At 43.0% G+C, this 21,125-nt stretch overlaps 1 protein-coding gene across 2 annotated transcripts; it reads left to right on the plus strand.

Moving 5' to 3' along the window:
* The first annotated feature begins 3,828 nt into the window (after nt 1-3,828).
* LOC110963070 (mitofusin-1-like) lies at nt 3,829-20,537 on the plus strand. Of its 2 annotated transcripts, XM_051953817.1 has the most exons (18): nt 3,829-4,074; nt 9,516-9,657; nt 9,965-10,100; nt 10,576-10,738; nt 10,810-10,934; nt 11,981-12,089; nt 12,159-12,266; nt 12,928-13,081; nt 13,562-13,629; nt 14,884-15,005; nt 15,206-15,332; nt 15,868-15,972; nt 16,342-16,444; nt 17,020-17,240; nt 17,544-17,648; nt 17,801-17,997; nt 18,165-18,299; nt 19,274-20,537. In XM_051953817.1, the coding sequence occupies exons 2-18, from the start codon at nt 9,543-9,545 to the stop codon at nt 19,338-19,340; spliced, it is 2,160 nt and encodes a 719-aa protein (XP_051809777.1). In that variant the 5' UTR covers nt 3,829-4,074; nt 9,516-9,542; the 3' UTR covers nt 19,341-20,537. The 2 variants fall into 2 exon arrangements, with proteins under 2 accessions (XP_051809777.1, XP_051809776.1); XM_051953816.1 differs by lacking the exons at nt 3,829-4,074; nt 9,516-9,657; nt 9,965-10,100 and having other exon boundaries at nt 10,519-10,738; nt 17,547-17,648; nt 19,274-20,533.
* The last annotated feature ends 588 nt before the right edge of the window (nt 20,538-21,125 follow it).

The following is a 21,125-nucleotide window of genomic DNA, read 5'->3' on the forward strand; positions in this document are numbered from 1 at the left end:
CTACTCGATGTTCTCCAGCTCTAACGTCTACTCGATGTTCTCCAGCTCTAACGCCTGCTAGATGTTCTCCAGCTCTAACATCTAATAGATGTTCTCCAGCTCTAACGTCTACGAGATGTTCTCCAGCTCTAACGTCTACTAGATGTTCTCCAGCTCTAACATCTAATAGATGTTCTCCAGCTCTAACGTCTACGAGATGTTCTCCAGCTCTAACGCCTGCTAGATGTTCTCCAGCTCTAACATCTAATAGATGTTCTCCAGCTCTAACGTCTACTCGATGTTCTCCAGCTCTAACGTCTACTCGATGTTCTCCAGCTCTAACATCTACTAGATGTTCTCCAGCTCTAACATCTAATAGATGTTCTCCAGCTCTAACATCTAATAGATGTTCTCCAGCTCTAACATCTACTAGATGTTCTCCAGCTCTAACATCTACTAGATGTTCTCCAGCTCTAACGTCTAATAGATGTTCTCCAGCTCTAACGTCTACTCGATGTTCTCCAGCTCTAACGTCTACTCGATGTTCTCCAGCTCTAACATCTAATAGATGTTCTCCAGCTCTAACATCTAATAGATGTTCTCCAGCTCTAACGTCTACTAGATGTTCTCCAGCTCTAACGTCTACTCGATGTTCTCCAGCTCTAACATCTAATAGATGTTCTCCAGCTCTAACATCTACTAGATGTTCTCCAGCTCTAACATCTACTAGATGTTCTCCAGCTCTAACATCTAATAGATGTTCTCCAGCTCTAACGTCTACTAGATGTTCTCCAGCTCTAACATCTACTAGATGTTCTCCAGCTCTAACATCTAATAGATGTTCTCCAGCTCTAACATCTACTCGATGTTCTCCAGCTCTAACGTCTACTCGATGTTCTCCAGCTCTAACGTCTACTAGATGTTCTCCAGCTCTAACATCTAATAGATGTTCTCCAGCTCTAACGTCTACTCGATGTTCTCCAGCTCTAACATCTACTAGATGTTCTCCAGCTCTAACATCTAATAGATGTTCTCCAGCTCTAACGTCTACTAGATGTTCTCCAGCTCTAACGTCTACTAGATGTTCTCCAGCTCTAACATCTAATAGATGTTCTCCAGCTCTAACATCTACTAGATGTTCTCCAGCTCTAACGTCTACTCGATGTTCTCCAGCTCTAACGTCTACTCGATGTTCTCCAGCTCTAACATCTACTAGATGTTCTCCAGCTCTAACATCTACTCGATGTTCTCCAGCTCTAACGTCTACTCGATGTTCTCCAGCTCTAACGTCTACTCGATGTTCTCCAGCTCTAACGTCTACTAGATGTTCTCCAGCTCTAACATCTAATAGATGTTCTCCAGCTCTAACATCTAATAGATGTTCTCCAGCTCTAACGTCTACTCGATGTTCTCCAGCTCTAACGTCTACTTGATGTTCTCCAGCTCTAACATCTACTAGATGTTCTCCAGCTCTAACATCTACTAGATGTTCTCCAGCTCTAACATCTACTAGATGTTCTCCAGCTCTAACATCTACTAGATGTTCTCCAGCTCTAACATCTAATAGATGTTCTCCAGCTCTAACATCTAATAGATGTTCTCCAGCTCTAACATCTACTAGATGTTCTCCAGCTCTAACGTCTACTAGATGTTCTCCAGCTCTAACGTCTACTCGATGTTCTCCAGCTCTAACATCTACTAGATGTTCTCCAGCTCTAACATCTACTAGATGTTCTCGAGCTCTAACGTCTACTCGATGTTCTCCAGCTCTAACGTCTACTAGATGTTCTCCAGCTCTAACGTCTACTAGATGTTCTCCAGCTCTAACGTCTACTCGATGTTCTCCAGCTCTAACATCTACTAGATGTTCTCCAGCTCTAACGTCTACTCGATGTTCTCCAGCTCTAACATCTAATAGATGTTCTCCAGCTCTAACATCTACTAGATGTTCTCCAGCTCTAACATCTACTAGATGTTCTCCAGCTCTAACGTCTACTAGATGTTCTCCAGCTCTAACGTCTACTAGATGTTCTCCAGCTCTAACGTCTACTCGATGTTCTCCAGCTCTAACGTCTACTAGATGTTCTCCAGCTCTAACGTCTACTCGATGTTCTCCAGCTCTAACGTCTACTAGATGTTCTCCAGCTCTAACGTCTACTAGATGTTCTCCAGCTCTAACGTCTACTCGATGTTCTCCAGCTCTAACGTCTACTCGATGTTCTCCAGCTCTAACGTCTACTAGATGTTCTCCAGCTCTAACGTCTACTAGATGTTCTCCAGCTCTAACGTCTACTCGATGTTCTCCAGCTCTAACGTCTACTAGATGTTCTCCAGCTCTAACGTCTACTAGATGTTCTCCAGCTCTAACGTCTACTCGATGTTCTCCAGCTCTAACGTCTACTAGATGTTCTCCAGCTCTAACGTCTACTAGATGTTCTCCAGCTCTAACGTCTACTAGATGTTCTCCAGCTCTAACGTCTACTAGATGTTCTCCAGCTCTAACGTCTACTAGATGTTCTCCAGCTCTAACGTCTACTCGATGTTCTCCAGCTCTAACGTCTACTAGATGTTCTCCAGCTCTAACGTCTACTCGATGTTCTCCAGCTCTAACGTCTACTAGATGTTCTCCAGCTCTAACATCTACTAGATGTTCTCCAGCTCTAACGTCTACTAGATGTTCTCCAGCTCTAACGTCTACTAGATGTTCTCCAGCTCTAACGTCTACTAGATGTTCTCCAGCTCTAACATCTACTAGATGTTCTCCAGCTCTAACATCTACTAGATGTTCTCCAGCTCTAACATCTACTAGATGTTCTCCAGCTCTAACATCTACTAGATGTTCTCCAGCTCTAACGTCTACTAGATGTTCTCCAGCTCTAACGTCTACTAGATGTTCTCCAGCTCTAACGTCTACTCGATGTTCTCCAGCTCTGACATCTGCTGGATTTTAAGTACATTCACTCAACATCAGTTGGACAGATTGAAACTGTGAAGAATTTTGTTTTTTAATTTTATTGTGAACAGTAAACAAAAATAAAAATAATTTATATGTGTTTGTGTCTGTCTAATGCAGCCACACCTTCTTAAACACAAAAAAAGTTTTTCCACAGATATTTCATGACCTTATTTGAGTGTAGCATTTTAAGGGTGTCTGAAAACTTTCTTGTCGCTGAGCAGTGTTTCATTCTGGGTAGTTTCTGTTGGTGTCGTTCTCTAGAATCACAGAATCCCACCCTCCTGCTGTCTGATAAACAGGGAGGGTTCTGATGAAACAGCAGAGAGAGGTTCCACCGAATCTGACTGGAGCTGATAGACACACACACACACACACACACACACACACACACACACACACACACACACACACACACACACACACACACACACACACACACACACACCACTGTATTATGACATCACACTGTTGTCATGGAAACAGCTTCACTTCACTCTCACTGAGGTTCTTGATCCTCAGCAGGAAAATGCGATCAGAGCTTTTGACAGGACAAATTCATGGAGACAGAAAAACATCTACAGCATGAGCACAAAGAGACACGAAACAACAGAAACGAGACAGAACAGGACAAAAATAAGGCCCAACACAACAAAACTGAGAAACAAACGACAAAAATGAGACACTTGACAAGAAAATTGAGACACAAAAGGAGAAAAGCGGGAGCAGAAGCAGACTTTGAGATCTCCACTGATGTGAACGTTTCAGTTTGAGATCTGGAGGAAAGTTCAGGATCCTGAACATCATCGAGTTTAATCAGCAGCAGATTAATGCTGAAGCCTGAGATACACCTGGACAGGGAACAGGTGGGAGCAGGTTCTAAGTCCTGTAAGAGGATCAGCACACACACACACACACACACACACACACACACACACACACACACACACACACACACACACACACACACACACACACACACACACACACACACACATACACACACACACACACACACACACACACACACACACACACGGTGAGGCTCAGCTGATAGCTCAGTCTCTCTGATGAACTGAAGCATGATGGGATCCAACGGCGACACAACGAACCCCAGGAACAGAACGGACCTCTGAGACACGGTAAATACACAACAATACACAACAATAGACAACACTACACAACAATAGACAACACTACAGAACAACTACACAACAATAGACAACAGTACACAACAACTATACAACCCTACACACTGTGTATGTCTGGTCCACCTGTAGGAACCTGTGTGTAGATAGAACTTCACTCTTTTGTTTTTTAACATTCAGTCTGTTCAATTTGGGTTTTGCAGCAGAATCTACAAAAACAGCTCTTTTCTTGTTAAAATGAAAACAGATTTCTACTAAATACTGTCTAATAATTAAAATATAAAACATAAAACAAGAAACTAGAGGAGTATTCTGATTCTGATGGAACTGAGCTGGACTAGAAATCCTTAATGGATGACCTGAGGTCAGTGATTGGAGGACAAAGACTCCTGTATCCAGAATCTGGTGGATAAGGATTCCTGGATAGAACTACACCATGAAGGCTGAAGAACCAAGAAACTCTGAGGAAAGGTTGTTGAAGAGCATCAGTCACAAACACACCATCCCCACTGTGAAGCACGGTGGAGGTATCATCATGAAGTGAAGCACAGTGGTGGCAGCAGCATGATGTGAAGCACGGTGAAGAAAGAGACACAACTGATGGAGACCAACAGGATCCATGATGGACCTGAAGGTTCATCTACCAGATCCTGACTGGAAGGAGGAGAACACTGATGGAATCACTAGTTTATGGTTTATATGTACTGACATTATTTTGAGGCTTTGCTCCTCTCCAGGTTCTACATAAACTTGAATTTTTCTCCTAATAATCCTGACATTGAAGGTGTAACTTTTACACAGAGATGCAGAGGCAGCTATGGGACAAAGATTTTTCTATTTTCTCGTCGTCTGCAAAGAAAACAGGGTCTGAACAGACACCCATGAGGGCGGCTAATGCTAAGGCGAATCAGTCCAAAGCTAGCATGCCACCGACCGGTGACTCGGCCACTATGGAGCAGATTTTGGCGGAGGTAAAATCTATCGCCTCTCGAGTAAACGGCATGGACTTAACTATTGGGGCCCGCCTTGATGTTACAGAAGGAAGCCTGACTGAAATTAAAGCATCTGTCTCTTCGGTTGAGCGCTCTCTCACTAACCTTTCTGGCCAGGTATCTGACTTAGAAAAACGTATGGAAGAAGCCGAGAACAGAGTCTCCTCTACAGAGGATGACTGTGAAATGCACAGCACCAAACTGTCTGCGTTGGAAAAAACGATGGAGCAGATACAGTCTAAAATCGATGATCTGGAAAATCGAAGAAGATTGTTAACCTGCCGGAGAAGGCGGAGGGAAACGCACCTCTCACTGACTTTCTTCGAGCTTTACTGCCGACCACGCTCGGTCTGCCACCGGATTATCCACAGCTGGAAATCGAACGGGCCCACCAAGCCTTGGCTCCCACACCTGCTCCAAATAAAGCTCCGAGAAGCATCCTGGTTCGATTTCTGCGTTACCCCAACGAGAGGCCGTCCTGAAAGCAGCGTTAAAGAAACGAGATATTCTGTACAACGGCTCCAAGCTACGTTTCTACCCCGATCTGACGGCAGAGACTCTCCGGAGACGATGCGAGTTTGAGAAAAACAGACCTACTCCACTGAACCCCCGACGAAACATTGTGTATTTTTGCATACAGTGCCTTTTAGTTATAAGTGAACATTATTTACATGATAAAAGGGTAAACTAAGAGAGATTATGTGCCTGATTACATAAGCTGTTGCTCCAACTACTTAATGTATTGGAGACACTTCATTTCTTTATTATTATTTTTATTTAATTCTTTATTACTATTTTTATTTATTTATTTATTTTTTTAATTCTCTCTCTCAAAGGCACATTAGGGGTTGAATCAGTGTTATTCATTCACCCTGGAGTTTGGTCGTTGTCCTGGGTCTCTGAGCTACAGCTGTGGTCTGTTTTCTACTTCTATTTTCTATTTCTTACTTTTTCATTCCAAAACAATTTTTACATGCAGTCGCTGCTTGTCGTATAGATTCTATTGTTCTGTCAGATCATGCCCCTGTTCATTTGCATATTAACCCAGAGTTTAGTATCCCTAGATCTCCATCATGGAGATTCAATACCTCTTTGTTAAATAGCGATCCGTGTATCGATTTCATACAGAAAAACTTATCTCAATATTGGCTTGATAACAAAGATTCCCCAGTCTTTCCCGCTATGATCTGGGATGCAGCTAAGGCCACTTTATGTGGACTTTTAATTTCTTATGCATCTTATCAAAAGAAAACTCAAGAGGGTAATAGGAAAACCTCAGAAAAAGAGGTGCACAATTTAGAGCAACTACATAAACAATCATCCATGACTGCAAATTTAAAACTGTTGTCCACTGCAAAGATGAAACTTAATTTGGACTATACTCGTCATATCCAGAAATTACTGTTGTACACTAAACAAAAATACTATGAATTTGGACTCAAAGCCAATCTATTTGCTCAGCAATTAAAATCTCAATGCACCGACCGTTTGATGAACCAGATAAAGACCCCTTGTGGCTCAGTTACATGTGATCCTGTAAAAATCAACTCTACATTTAAAGACTTCTACAAATCACTTTATAGTTCAGATAATACTGACTCAGGCATTACCGGTTACTTAAATAGTTAGTCTCTTCCTTCAGCCACGGATGAGGATTGTTCCCTTTAAAATGCTGCTTTTACACCAGAGGAGGTCTGGTCCGCTATCAAGGCAGTGCCCAGCGGGAAATGTTCTGGTCCGGACGGCTTCCCATTAGAGTTCTACAAGAGATTCTGGCAGGAGATTCACCCCATTCTTATGCCTGCCTTTAATAATATTCTAAACGGTGAGGTTCCCCCCTCCTGGAGCCAGGCTTCTATTAGTTTACTTCTAAAAAAGGATAAAAATCCACTTGAATGTTCTTCTTACAGACCCATTAGCCTTCTTAATGTCGATTATAAAATTATAGCAAAAGTACTGGCTCGTAGACTTGAAAGAGTGCTCCCTAAAATTATTAAACCAGACCAGACAGGATTTGTGAAGTCTAGATATGGTTCTGAGAATGTAAGACGTGCTTTAAATATTGTTCATCTCATCAATACCAACAAAGATCCAGCGTTGATTGTTTCCTTAGAAAAGGCCTTTGACCGAGGAGAATGGTCTTTTCTTTTTTCTGTGTTGAATAAATCTGTCCAGGCTCTAAATTCATTAACATAATAAAAATTCTTTACTCAGACCCAGTTGCGAGAGTTAACACTAGCGGGCTCATGTCGGATAGTGTTCCTGTGCAGAGGTTGTAGGCAGGGCTGCCCACCCCCCCCCCGTCCCCTCTCCTGTTCACGCTCTTCATTGAACCCCTGGCTGAGGCCATTAGATCTAATTCTAACATAACTGGAGTCATGGTGGGTGGAGATAAACGTTATTTCTCTGTTTGCGGACGACGTTTTATTGTATCTTATGAAACCTCATGAATCCATTCCTGCAGTCCTGAATTCTATATCTACCTTCAGTGTTCTGTCTGGTTATAAAATCAACCTAAGCAAATCTAATGCCTTACCTTTTAATATCCCCTCAGACAACCCTGTCCAGTCACCTTTCCTGTTATCAGAGAGAGGTTTTAAGTATTTGGGCATTTTAGTTCTCCAGACTTGAATTATTTATTTGAAAATAACTTCTCCCCTCTGATTAAAAAACTTAAAAATGATTTGAAAAGGTGGATCTCCATGCCAATCTCTCTTCTTGGAAGAATAAATATTATAAAAATGATTATCCTCCTTCGGCTTATGTATCTCTTTCAAAATTTGCCATGTTACCTTACACAATCATTTTTCAACTCTATTAGGACTCATCTCTCTAAATTCATACGGAGCAATAAACATCAGCGAGTCACTTTCTCTAAACTTACTATGCCAAAAGATTTGGGAGGTTTATCCCTCCCAAACCTACAATTATATTACTGGTCCTCTCTGCTTAAAATATTGACAAACTGGTGCTTAGTTAGACACGACTCTCTATGGGTAGGACTGGAATCCTTCTCCTGCCACCCCAGACAATTAAAATCACTTCTGTTTATCAATAATATAGACCAACTGAATGTGCTTCACAATAATTCTATTGTTTTTAACACTCTGTTGGTCTGGAGAGATATTAGAAGATATTTGAAAATCCCTTCAGTTATATCTGCTTGGTCACCTTTATCATTAAATCCTGATTTTCTTTGTCAGATCAGAGCTATTGGTCTACTAGAATGGTCCTCTATGGACTCTCACATTTTACTGGCCTGCTGATCTCTCACTCCTTTTTGAGCAACTTAAAAATGACTTTGATATTCCCCAGAAAGACTTTTTCAGGTCTCTTCAAATCCTCCATTTCACTGTCTTCACTGGAGAAACATTTAATCAGACTGAAACTATCAGATCTGGAGAGTGTCATGGTTTCAGCCAAGTCATTTAAAGGAATTATCTCCAAGTTTTACACTTTATGACTGCATTCTGGTTCTTTGGCTGGTGAATCCCTGAAGCCGGTGTGGGACCATGATCTGGGGGTGACATTTAGTGCTGAAGATCGGGAACAAATTTGTTGTGGAATTTTTCCAGAATGTACTTCAGTTTCTATACATGAACAAAATTTAAAGTTTTTTCACAGAACTTACTTTACCCCGGTTCGCCTCCAGAAAATGTTTCCCGGTACTTCAGATCTGTGTTTTAAATGCAAGACCCATACATGAGTTTTGGTCATGTAATCTTATCCAAACACTGGGGAAAGATGTTCATTCTGTGACTCAGGAGATTACTGGCATACATTTCCCACTTTCTTCTTCACTTTATTTGTTGAATCATACTCCTGTCAATCTTTTTGATAGTGATGTCAAATCTTTGTTAAATATTCTCTTATTTCTGACCAGTTCTGGAGACTATGGAAGCCCCTGGACACATACCTTCAAAAGCTCTAAGGATGATTTAACATTCTTATTTGTGTTTTATTTTGTTCATCTATTTACATGGCCTGTGGACTCCGTCTGTTCTGTATTTGTAGAGTTTATGCACAGCAATATTATACCTAGATATTCCATGTGTGCGTGTTAAAATGTATTGAGTACTCATGATTACATTGACTTTTGATGTATTTCATGTAGCGTACTTATTTGTAATTGCTTGTACAGCGCTTGATACTTTATTGGGATGGGTTTACTTTGTTCTGTTTGTTTTTTGTTTGTCTCTGTTAAGACGATTCTTGTTTTTTTTGTTTGCATTGTAAAAACATAAAAAAACTCAATAAAAAAATCTAAAAAAACCAACCCAAATTGAATGGATTTAATAATGAAAAGCATCAAATGAGGAAAACCTGCAGATGAATAATTCTGAGACCTAATAGAGATATCTGTGTGTGTGTGTGTGTGTGTGTGTGTGTGTGTCTGTGTGTGTCTGTGTGTGTGTGTGTGTGTGTGTGTGTGTGTGTGTGTAGGAGTGTGTGTAGGAGTGTGTAGATGTCATGGACGATGTGGATCCGTCTCCTTTACGGCGTTTCGTCATCGCTAAGCGTTCGATCACCTCCATCTTTGATCAGCTGCTGGACTTTGTGAAGGATGGCTCCGCCTTCGTGGACGGTCAGACACACACACACACAGTTCAACTTGTTCAAATATCTTTATGAAGCTGGTTATTAACTCAGTGTACCTGGCATGTGATTGGTTCAGCTGAAAGAGGCGGACCTACAGATGACCAATCACATCACAGACCTGACCAGATCATAATATTAGAGGAATGATAACAGAATAATGACCAGGATGATTAACATCACTCCCTCATCATTAGAACCACAGTAGCTCTGACTGTCATTGTCAGTTACCATGGTGACGGTTCTGACACCTGAAGTCACCTGCTCAGGTGTGTGTATGTTTGCTGTGATGTCAGAGGCGTGGCGGAGCGAAGACCTCGCCCAGGTGGTGGTGGAGGAGCAGAGTCTGGAGCTGCAGAGCTGCTTCACCAAGCTGTCCACCATCAGGGAGGTTCTGCTGCGGAGACACATGAAGGTGGCCTTCTTCGGCAGGTGAGGACAACACCTGGAGACACTGCCAACACATGACACGTCTCCATGACACAAAACAACAAAAACTAGGTAAAATGACCAAAACGAGACACAAAATGACAAAAATAAGACACAAAATGACAAAAACGAGACACGAAACTGAGATGACAAGAGAGACTGAAAGGAAAACCAATAAAATAAATGCAGCAGAACCAGAGAACGGAGGAGCAGGTTGGTGGAGATCCATCCAGCATGGAGGAACATCTACAGATGATGAGCAGAGTAGAGAGGAAAAGTCTGGAGATAGAAAAACATCTACAGGATGAGGAGATGGTAGGAGCTTCAGGAGAAGCCAACTAGAGGTTGTCTCCCAGAACCTCCAGCTGGTTTCTCCTAAAGCTCCTATCATCACCAGGGCCTGGCTGACTGAGAACCTCTACAGAAGTCTGAGGAGACAACATCAGCTCAGATAATAACTCTGCTGTCTGTCGGTCAGGACCAGTAATGGGAAGAGCACCGTGATCAACGCCATGCTCAGAGACCGGGTTCTGCCCAGCGGCATCGGCCACACCACCAACTGTTTCCTGAGCGTGGAGGGAACCGATGGAGATGAGGCCTTCCTCACCACCGAGGCCTCAGCCGACAGGAGCAGCGTCTCCGTAAGTCGCTGTCTGGAACGTTTCCTTCGGCAGTCGTTGGTGTGGCCGGCTAACTGAACCTTCCTCTGCAGACGGTGAACCAGCTGGCTCACGCTCTCCACATGGACCCCACCCTGGACTCTGGCAGTCTGGTCAAGGTGTTCTGGCCTAAAAGCCGCTGTGCCCTGCTGAGAGACGACCTGGTGCTCATGGACAGGTAACCCTCAACCAGGTGTTGATGTGGAAACTAAGACTTGACCATGTTCAAATGTCCAAAAAGCTTCTTTAAAGATTTTAGAGAAGTCACCAGGAGAGTCAGCCTTCAGGGGCAGCAGAGTTTACTGTCAACGGAAACACTTAGGAGAGGTTCTACAAGAAGTTCTGAAGTCGCTCAGCTGTGCATTGTCTTTATGCTGCCAGAGTTGGAAACTTTCTCCACACCTGGATGACTGAGAGGATAGTAGACTGTAGATCCTTAGCAAAGTGAACTTTGTTAAGGATCTACAGTCTGCATATCTACACTTCCATTCAAAAGTCTGGGGTCATCTAGATAATTTCATGTTTTCCATGAAAACTCCCACTTTTATCCATGTGCTAACATAACTGAACAAGGGTTTTCTAACCATCAATGAGCCTTTCAGCACCATTAGCTAACACAATGTAGCATTAGAACACAGGAGTGATGGTTGCTGGAAATGTTCCTCTGTACCCCTATGGAGATATTCCATTAAAAATCAGAAGTTTACAGCTCCAATAGTCATTTACCACATTAACTATGTCTACACTGGATTTATCATTCATTTAATGTTATCTTCATTGAAAATAAGTCCATTTCTAAGTGACCCCAAACCTTTGAAACTAGTGTTTGATTTTCTGATCTTCCTCCAACCTTGCAGACATCCTCACTGCTCCATCACCTTTATTTCCTCCACAGACACACAAAACCATCAGAACATCAGTGATTAAACGGGTATTCATCATCATGTATTTCATGTTTTAACTCTACTCCTCAGTTTAACAGCATTTATATCATCTTTTACTTTTAGCACGTCCTACCTAAAGCTATTCCACTACAGTTACTCTCCACGTTTCTCGTTGTGAAATTCAACCTGCAGGCTCTTAGTCTAAACCTCTTTTTTAGCATCAGGTTGGTGAGACGACTTTTTAAGCCAACATTCAGCTTGCTGCTGGTCCTGTAATGATGCAGCTCATCCACCAGACAGACCAGTAACCATGGTAACTGTGGTCCTCTCTGACCTCCAGCCCGGGGACCGATGTCACTCTGGAGCTGGACACCTGGATCGATAAGTTCTGTCTGGACGCAGACGTCTTTGTTCTGGTGGGAAACGCCGAGTCGACGCTGATGAACACGGTGAGGATCGGCTGGTCTGCCATCGACTGCTTCTGTCTGCAGGTCTGATGAGCTTCTCTGTGTCCGCAGGAGAAGCTCTTCTTCCACAAAGTCAGCGAGAGAATCTCCAAACCCAACATCTTCATCCTCCACAACCGCTGGGACGCCTCGGTGACGGAGCCGGAGTACATCGAAGAGGTGAGTGACAGAAAACGTCGTTATCACCACGGCAACGAGCAAATTCATCCATTAAGAGTTCCTCATTCAGCAGGTAGCAGGCTGGAGCTTCCCCTGAGCCTTTACTGTTCTCCTCATCAAGCTGAGGTCTTTATGTGGACGAATCTAAGCAACCTAAAGAAAATTACCTTTGTTTTTTAAACTGACATTTTTTGGTTATTTGCTGAGCTTTAATGTCATATTTTTGCTAATAATTCCGTGAAAATAAAAGAAAATTGAAGAATAATGACAGTATTTAAGTGTCTAATGTGACCTATTGTTGCTTCTCCTGTAGGCTCTTACTGGACGTTACTGCTGCTGTTTACAGCTTTAAACGTGACTGAATTCATTTTAATTCCTTAACAAAACCCTGTATTTTTATTCTGAGTTTTCTCATGACTAAAATGTCAGACTTCATCCTGGTTTCTGTGTTTGTTTCACAGTTTAATGATGAATTACTGGTTTAGGAGAATGGGACTAACTGACTCTGTGTTCATTGAGCAGCAGCTCTTCAAGACGTTTGGAGCTCCGTATGAGTTTAAAGTTAGGTTGGAATCATGAGTTACTCCTGGAGCCCCACTGAGGTCCACACCAAAAGGTCAGATAATAGGAACTAACCTGAGAATGCTCCCCTGCTGGCCAGGTGAGGAAGCAGCACCTGGACCGCTGCATCACGTTCCTGGCTGAGGAGCTGAAGGTGGTCGGGCTGGATGAGGCTGAAGGGAGGATCTTCTTCGTCTCTGCTAAAGAAGTCCTCAGCTCCAGGATGCAGCAGGCACAGGGCATGCCTGAGACAGGTAAGACAGGTGAGGCAGGTAAGACAGGTGAGAAGGGTGAGACAGGTGAGAAGGGTGAGACAGGTGAGGCAGGGGAGGCAGGTGAAGCAGGATAAACAGGTGTGACAGGTGAGATGGGTGAGTTTTATTGATTATTACAGTAACATTTACATTAGCCACAACTGTATAATGTTAGCCTGAACAAGTAACATTAACCTCTCCCTTAGTTCAAACAAGATAATGTTAGCTTCTACATTATCCCAAACAAGATAATGTTAGCCACTACATTCAGACCAAACAAGACAATGTTAACCGCTACATTAGCCCAAACAAGACAATGCTAGCCTCTACCTTATCCCCAACAAGACAATGTTAGCCACTACATCAGACCAAACAAGATAATGTTGCTGCTACATTAGCCTAAACATATAACAGCTGTCGGTCGACCTTCAGCTCCCAGTTTTTCTCACCTGAACTTGAACATTCTGCTTCTTCCTGCAGGTGGCGCTCTGGCTGAAGGTTTCCACGAAAGGCTGAGAGAGTTCCAGAGGTTTGAGAGAACATTCGAGGTACAAAAAGACAAAAAATAAGATGTTTTCCTTTTTGCAAAGTTTCTCATTGTAAAACTGAAATCTTCTTCTTCTTTTCCTTTCGGCTTTTCCTTTCAGGGGTCACCACAGGGAATCCATCTAACCCTGTCTTCTGCATCCTCTTCTCTCACACCAACTACCTTCATGCTCTCTTTAACCACATCCATAAACTTCCTCTTTGCTTTTCCTCTAGGCCTCCTGCCTGGCAGTGGGAAACTCAGCATCCTTCTACCACCCTTCTACCATTGTAAAACTAAAATATAATCAAGCTAACAAAACAGTGTCGACACCGAGTTAGCACTGAAATTCTATGATTCTCTTTGCCACAGAATAAAGAAGACAAAGGAGAAATGAAATTAATGCATTTTCATAAAAAAAAACATGACAGTGTTAATTACAACAGTATTGTTTTAAAAAGGCAAAAAAAATGACTTTAGGTTGATATTAACATTTCTACCTGCTGCCTTATAAATGATGAAAAACATAGAAAACAATTTACACAAGTAGCTTGAGTAGCTACATTATCCCAAACAAGATACTGTTAGCAGCTACAGTAGCCCTAACAAGATACTGTTAGCAGCTACATTAGCGCTAACAAGATACTGTTAGCAGCTACATTAGCACAAACAAGTTACTTTTAGTGGCTACATTAGCCTAAATAATAAGAATTAGTCAGGATTAGCTTGAACAAGTAATAATAAACATAACATTATATGTTAGAATATTTAAACAAGTAACATTAGTCATTCCATAAGCTTAAAGAGGTTACGTTAGCCACAATGACTTTAAATAATTAAATGTTAGTCATTAAAATAGCCTAAAAAAAACTATCCACTGAATTGCTACTTTAGCCAAAGCAACTACATTATGTTATTATTTAAGTCTAAACAAATAATGCTAGCTTCTATATTAGGCTAAACAACATAATGTTAGTCACTATGTTAGCCTAAACAAGGTAACATTAGCCGCTACATTAGTCAAAACAAGATGATGATTTCTACCATGTTAGCCCATACATGATAACATTAGCCCACCAGACAGTGTTACATACTACATTAGAACATTAGAAGCTATGTTAGCCTAAAGAGGTAATGTTCGCCTCTACATGAATCTAAACAAGCTCCTGATAGCATTGCTCTGAGGCTACACCAGATGTTAGTCGACACAAGCTAACATTAGCCCTACTGTAATAACTAACAATCTTCTGTACTGGGTTGGTGGATGTTTGTACAGGAGTTCATCTCTCAGTCTGCGGTGAAGACCAAGTTTGAGCAGCACACGGTCAGAGCCTGGCAGATCACCGAGGCCGTCAGAGCCGTGATGGATGCCATCAACATCGCCGCTGCCGACAGGAAGTGAGCAAACAAACTTCCTTGTTTCCCACATTCTGCTTTTCACCTCCGCCTCCTTTGGTGTCTTTTAGACCTAACAGAACAGTAAATTATTCTGTAGTCCAGATTAAAGCAGGTCAACTTCTTTCAGCAGAACCCCACAAGAACATGACACTCCTGTAAAGGTGCAGAACTCGTGTTTCAGTCTGACCTCTGACCTCCAGGATCTGCTGCCTGGAGGACCGGGAGGAGCAGAGGGATCGGCTGGACTTTGTCCGAGGACAGATTAACCGTCTGAGCGACAGCGTCAAGGAGAAGATCAAGACTCTGACGGATGAAGTCGCTGCCAAGGTAAAGGAGGAGATTTACAGACTCACCTGGTTCAGACGCCTGCTATATTAGCCTAAACAGGACTATGTTTAAAACTACCTTAGTCTAAACAAATGCATTACATTAGTTTTAAAAGTAGCACTGTTTGCTACTGTAGTCTGAGCTAATAAATTAATTACATTCACGTAAGCAACTAAGGTTAGCTTCTACATTAGCCAAAAGATGAGAACACTACACACTATGTTAGCTTAAACAAGACAGCATTAGTCTCTACATTAGCCTAAACAAGTTGTGTCAGCCACAAGGCTAACCTAGAGAAAATTATGCTAGTTGCTAGATTAGTTTAATCATGTTATGCTAGCTAGTGTTCTAACCCAAACAAGATAATTGTTGTTGGTACGGTAGCCTAAAAAGCAATGTTAGCCCCTACGCTAACCTTAGCAAATAACCATAACTTCTAAATTAGCCAAAACAAGCTAACACCTGCAGTCAGACAACACTCTGCTGCTGTGACCAGTGAATCCAGGTGTGCTGACCAGCAAGTTTCTGTCGTCAGGTTGCGATGGCGCTCTCGGATCAGATCCGGTCTCTTCCGGTTCTGGTGGAGGAGTTCAGAGCCGACTTCAACCCAACGCAAGATAATCTGCAGCTCTACAAAACTGTGAGTCCAGCTGCAAAACTACTGAATACCTCCTGAGATCTGATCAGATGTTTCTGTGCAGGTACCAGAACACACCTGAACACAACAGAACACACCTGGACACACCTGGACACACTAAAACAGGACTAATAACAGCAGCAGTCACTACGTTATCCCAACACTTAGTGTGAACGGTCAGATATGAAGTTCTAACATTTCACCTGGATGCTGGCTGTCAGGACCAACCTATATGTAGAAAACCTTTAGTTCCAGATTTTATTTATACTCTAGTTTGTTGCAGGAACACGGCTGATGATTAGTTTGATGTCTGTGAGATAAATACCGGTTCTAACTCAGACTCACACTGAGCTGAGGTTCTTCTGTGTTCAGAAGCTGCAGCAGCACGTGGAGGATCGGCTGGTCGGCTGTTTGGCTCATCGCTGTTCAGTCGGAGCCCTCGGAGACGTCAGAGACACCCAGAGACACATGATCGGTAAGAAGCCTGTCCTCCTTCGTCCCCCCTGTGGAGCTGTCTGACAGCAGTCCACAACCAGTCTAAAACCAGTCCAGAACCAGTCTAAAACCAGTCCAAAACCAGTCCAAAACCAGTCTAAAACCAGTCTAAAACCAGTCCAGAACCAGTCTGAAACCAATCCAGAACCAGTCTAAAACCAGTCCAGAACCAGTCTGAAATCACTCCAGAACCAGTCCAGAACCAGTCTAAAACCAGTCCAGAACCAGTCTGAAATCACTCCAGAACCAGTCTAAAACCAGTCCAGAACCAGTCTAATACCAGTCCAGAACCAGTCTGAAATCACTCCAGAACCAGTCCAGAACCAGTCCAGAACCAGTCTAAAACCAGTCCAGAACCAGTCTGAAATCACTCCAGAACCAGTCTGGAACCAGTCCAGAACCAATCCAGAACCAGTCCAGAACCAGTCCAGAACCAGTCTAAAACCAGTCCAGAACCAGTCTGGAACCAGTCCAGAACCAATCCAGAACCAGTCCAGCACCAATCCAGAACCAGTGTGAAAGCAGCAGCAGATGTTGTGTGGTTGTTCTGTGCAGACAGCGTCCGTCCTCTGTTGTCCACCTCGGTCCAGGAGCAGCTGTCCTCTCCGTCCTCCTGCTTCCAGCTGACCTACGACCTCGGCCTGGCGTCACTCTGTGCCGACTTCAGGGAGAACATTGACTTTCAGTTTTCTCTGGGCTGGACGGCGCTCGTCACACGCTTCATCGGAGCCGCCAACGCCAGGCGGGCGCTGAGTGGCGCCGACGGCCGACTGCAGGTGATGTCACTTTATGAAGGTTCTGGTTCCTTCTGCTGGTTGGAACCTTCTGAAGATCCTTCTGGGTCATCTAGGGATGTTTTAACACAGAGATATGAGGAATATAAAATGTAGAAAGTGCTGCTGCTATAAATGATGCAGGACAGGAATGCTGGTTAGCATCGGTTACCACGGCGACCCAGCAGGTTAAACAGCATTTGACTTTAAACCCAGCCCTCAGGACCAGAACCTGGGTCGGTCTAACGACTTCTTCTGAGAGCAGGTTATTTGACAGTCGTAACCATGGAAACACTTTTTTCTCAGCAGGAAGGTTCCACCTTCAAGGATGAGATGGTGGTTTCCATAGCAACCCGTCTGGTCTCCGTCACCTCCCGGGCGTCCATGTCGGTGCTGGTGGTTGGTGGAGTGGTGCGTCTGATCACGTTATTGATCTGAGAGATTCAGACAGAAACAGACAGGAAGTCCATCGTTTGTAGTTTAGACCTGAAGCAGTGAAGTCCAGCAGCCTTCTGTCACCTGTGTCTCTCAGGTGTGTTAAACCGGGTGTGTTTGTGTTGCAGGTGTGGCGTTCGGTTGGCTGGCGTCTCATCGCTCTCTCCCTCTCTCTGTACGGAGTCCTCTACCTGTATGAGAGACTCACCTGGACCGACGCCAGCAGGGAGCGCGCTCTGAAGCGGCAGTTTGTGGAACACGCCGCCCACCGCCTCAGAACCGTCATCCCCGTCACAAGCTCCGCCTGTGGCCAGCAGGTGCACAAGTAAGGCCCCGCCCACAGCACTCACCTGGACAGGGAGGAAACACCTGAACACTCTGCTGTGATTGTTTGCTTGTTTCTGTCTTTGTTTATATCCTTATTTCATTGTTGCACTTGTTTAGCTGTTTGTTTACTTACATATTTTGTTTGTTTGTTTGTTTGTTTGTCAGGGAGCTATCTGCGACTTTCAGCCGTCTGACCCAGAGAGTAGACCTGAGTGAAGCTGAGCTGGAGGGAACCATCCGCCAGCTGTGCTTCAGGATCCAGAGACTGGAGAACATCCAGAGGAGGTCCAAGGCCTTCAGGTCAGAGGCTGCTGCTTTCACACCTCCTCACCTTCCAGCAGGGTGGAGTTAACCTAACCCACCTTCTAGACGGGTGGAGTTAACCTAACCCACCTTCTAGACGGGTGGAGTTAACCTAACCCACCTTCTAGACGGGTGGAGTTAACCTAACCCACCTTCTAGACCAGGCGTGAACTAACCGTGACGTCACCCATTGGTTTCAACGCCGAGAAAATGAAGCCTGGATTTTGCTACTTCCTGGTCGCCGTTTTGGATTTTTTGGAGCCAGTGACGTAAAAAGCGTCATCAAACAGACTGGACCGGAGAGCAACTAGGGGCAGGATTGGCTGAGGACTCTCTTATCCCGCCCACATTTTACCGCAGAGGCTTCTGTTGCTGTCTATCAAGTATAGCCACGCCCCCTGGCTCCGCCAACTTTAACGATTTATTTAAAATTCAGTATTGATTTATTTTAAGATCGGCCACCTGATCTCTCATTTTGACCATGAAAACTAACGGGAAAAAAATCCTGAGCTGTAGAACATCAGTCTATCAAATTTTATTTTTTCCAAAAATGAATTGGGGTCTATGGAGAAAAAGCTTTTTGGAGCCAACCCTAGCGGACGGCGTGATATTGGTTGATATACGGTTCTGGACTTGACTCTTCCGGGTGGGCTTCATTTTTGGAGCCAGATGCTACGTCCACTATATATGCAGTCTATGTTCTAGACGGGTGGAGTTAACCTAACTCACCTTAAACTGTTATCAGATGTTTTCTTCTTTATTTTCTTTAAATTTTAAACGTGTTTTATTGTTTTTTAAGTAGTTGTTTTTTACTTTTATGAAAGATGCTGCATCAGTAACTTTTCAGATTTTATGTGTTTTGAGGGAAAAATAGATGAAACTCTGACAAAGAGGCGTTCAGTAGAATCAGGACCAGCTGAACACTGATGTTCTCTGCAGCTCTTTAAACCCTTGATCCACGTTTGTTCCAGGAACCGAGCGACAGAGCTGGAGACTCAGCTGGAGGCCTTCTCTGTTCACTACCTGCAGGGAAACTGAAGGAGCAGAGCTGCTCTGGATGAAGACCTCACGCTGCAGACGTCCAGCTGTTTCTCCTCCTGATTCCCTCTGCAGACGTAGAATTTTCTCTGATCGCCAAAGTTCAGAAAGAAAACCGTTTTAAATTCATCACAGCTGCTTCTCCAGGATTTAAATAAACTGGTTCCTGTTTGATGCCTAAAGTCGGAGCAGAACTTCAGGTTGGACAGTGTCGGTCCAGATGACGACGTTTACAGATCTGCTCCATAACCAGTCTGCAACCAAGACAATCCTAAACTAGTCTGAGCCCAGTTTAAACTGTTTTTAAACCAGTTTAAAACCGGTTTAAACCAGTCTGATATCTGACATGTTGGAATTTTACCAGAGGAAGTTTTAAGACGTAAGTTCCTGATGTCATCGCAGACAGAGAGTCTTCTTCCTGAAGGGGCGGAGCCAGCAGCATTTAAAGCTACAGACTCTGGAGCAGGTTCTGTGGGCTGATGAAGGTTCTGAAGAGCTTCTGGTTGTCTCTATGTTTCGTCTTTAAATCAGGAAGCTGCTGGTTTTCTTCATGAACATTTGAAGTGAAATTGGATTTTTGTGGAGCTGCTGAACTAAAACATTCTGTGAAAAAGTCCATTTTTCATCCTTCAGCTTTGAAGAGACATCTTTAGAGAACATTTTAACTGTAGTTTACCGAACAATTTGCTGTTATGTTGCATATTTTCCATTAAATTTCAGATAGTATCTGATAAAATCACAGAAGAAAATATTAATTTATATGCTGACTGTAAATAATGTCATCAGAAATCTGTATTTTTACAAATAGTAACTGATACTTTCTGATGTGTGACTGTAAAATGTGTTTTACTGTTTACCTCAGCACAAACTTAATTATTGGTCAGATATTTGCAGCTGTTTACACCGTTTTTACAGTGTCTGAATGCAGTATTTCTCTGTTTTAACATGTTTCAGGCACCTTGCTGCCAGAGAATAGTTTAGTTCTGGTTTAAAACAGAAAAAGATTCTTTATCTGGTGCAGAAACATCCTTTAGTTCATCAAACACTCCATCCTGGTCTCTGATTGGACACTGGAGAGGTCATGTGACCTATGGCTTCACAGCTGTTGGTCAGTTTGAACAGGTGGAAAATACACACGTGGACAAAATTGTTGGTACCCCTCAGTTAAAGAAGGAAAAACCCACAATTCTCACTGAAATCACTTGAAACTCACAAAAGTAACAATAAATAAAAATTTATTGAAAATTAAATAATCAAAATCAGCCATCACTTTTGAATTGTTGATTAACATAATTATTTAAAAAAACAAACTAATGAAATAGGGCTGGACAAAAATGATGGTACCCATAACTTAATATTTTGTTGCATAACCTTTTGAGGCAATCACTGCAATTAAACGATTTCTGTATTTGTCAATGAGCGTTCTGCAGCTGTCAACAGGTATTTTGGCCCACTCCTCATGAGCAAACAGCTCCAGTTGTCTCAGGTTTGATGGGTGTCTTCTCCAAATGGCATGTTTCAGCTCCTTCCACATATGTTCAATGGGATTCAGATCTGGGCTCATAGAAGGCCACTTTAGAATAGTCCAACGCTTTTCTCTCAGCCATTCTTGGGTGTTTTTGGCTGTGTGTTTTGGATCGTTGTCCTGTTGGAAGACCCATGACCTGCGACTGAGACCAAGCTTTCTGACACTAGGCAGCACATTTCTCTCCAGAATGCCTTGATAGTCTTCAGATTTCATCGTACCTTGCACACTTTCAAGACACCCTGTGCCAGATGCAGCAA

Source organism: Acanthochromis polyacanthus, chromosome 9, assembly GCF_021347895.1.
Source record: "Acanthochromis polyacanthus isolate Apoly-LR-REF ecotype Palm Island chromosome 9, KAUST_Apoly_ChrSc, whole genome shotgun sequence".
NCBI lineage: Eukaryota > Metazoa > Chordata > Actinopteri > Pomacentridae > Acanthochromis > Acanthochromis polyacanthus.

Excerpts from the sequence above, each read along its gene's own strand:
- LOC110963070 (XM_051953817.1), top strand. The coding sequence starts at position 9,543 with ATGGACGATGTGGATCCGTCTCCTTTACGGCGTTTCGTCATCGCTAAG. Across the intron at positions 10,101-10,575 it reads AAGGTGGCCTTCTTCGGCAG|GACCAGTAATGGGAAGAGCA; the intron begins GTGAGGACAACA and ends TCTGTCGGTCAG. Across the intron at positions 13,630-14,883 it reads GGTTTGAGAGAACATTCGAG|GAGTTCATCTCTCAGTCTGC; the intron begins GTACAAAAAGAC and ends ATGTTTGTACAG.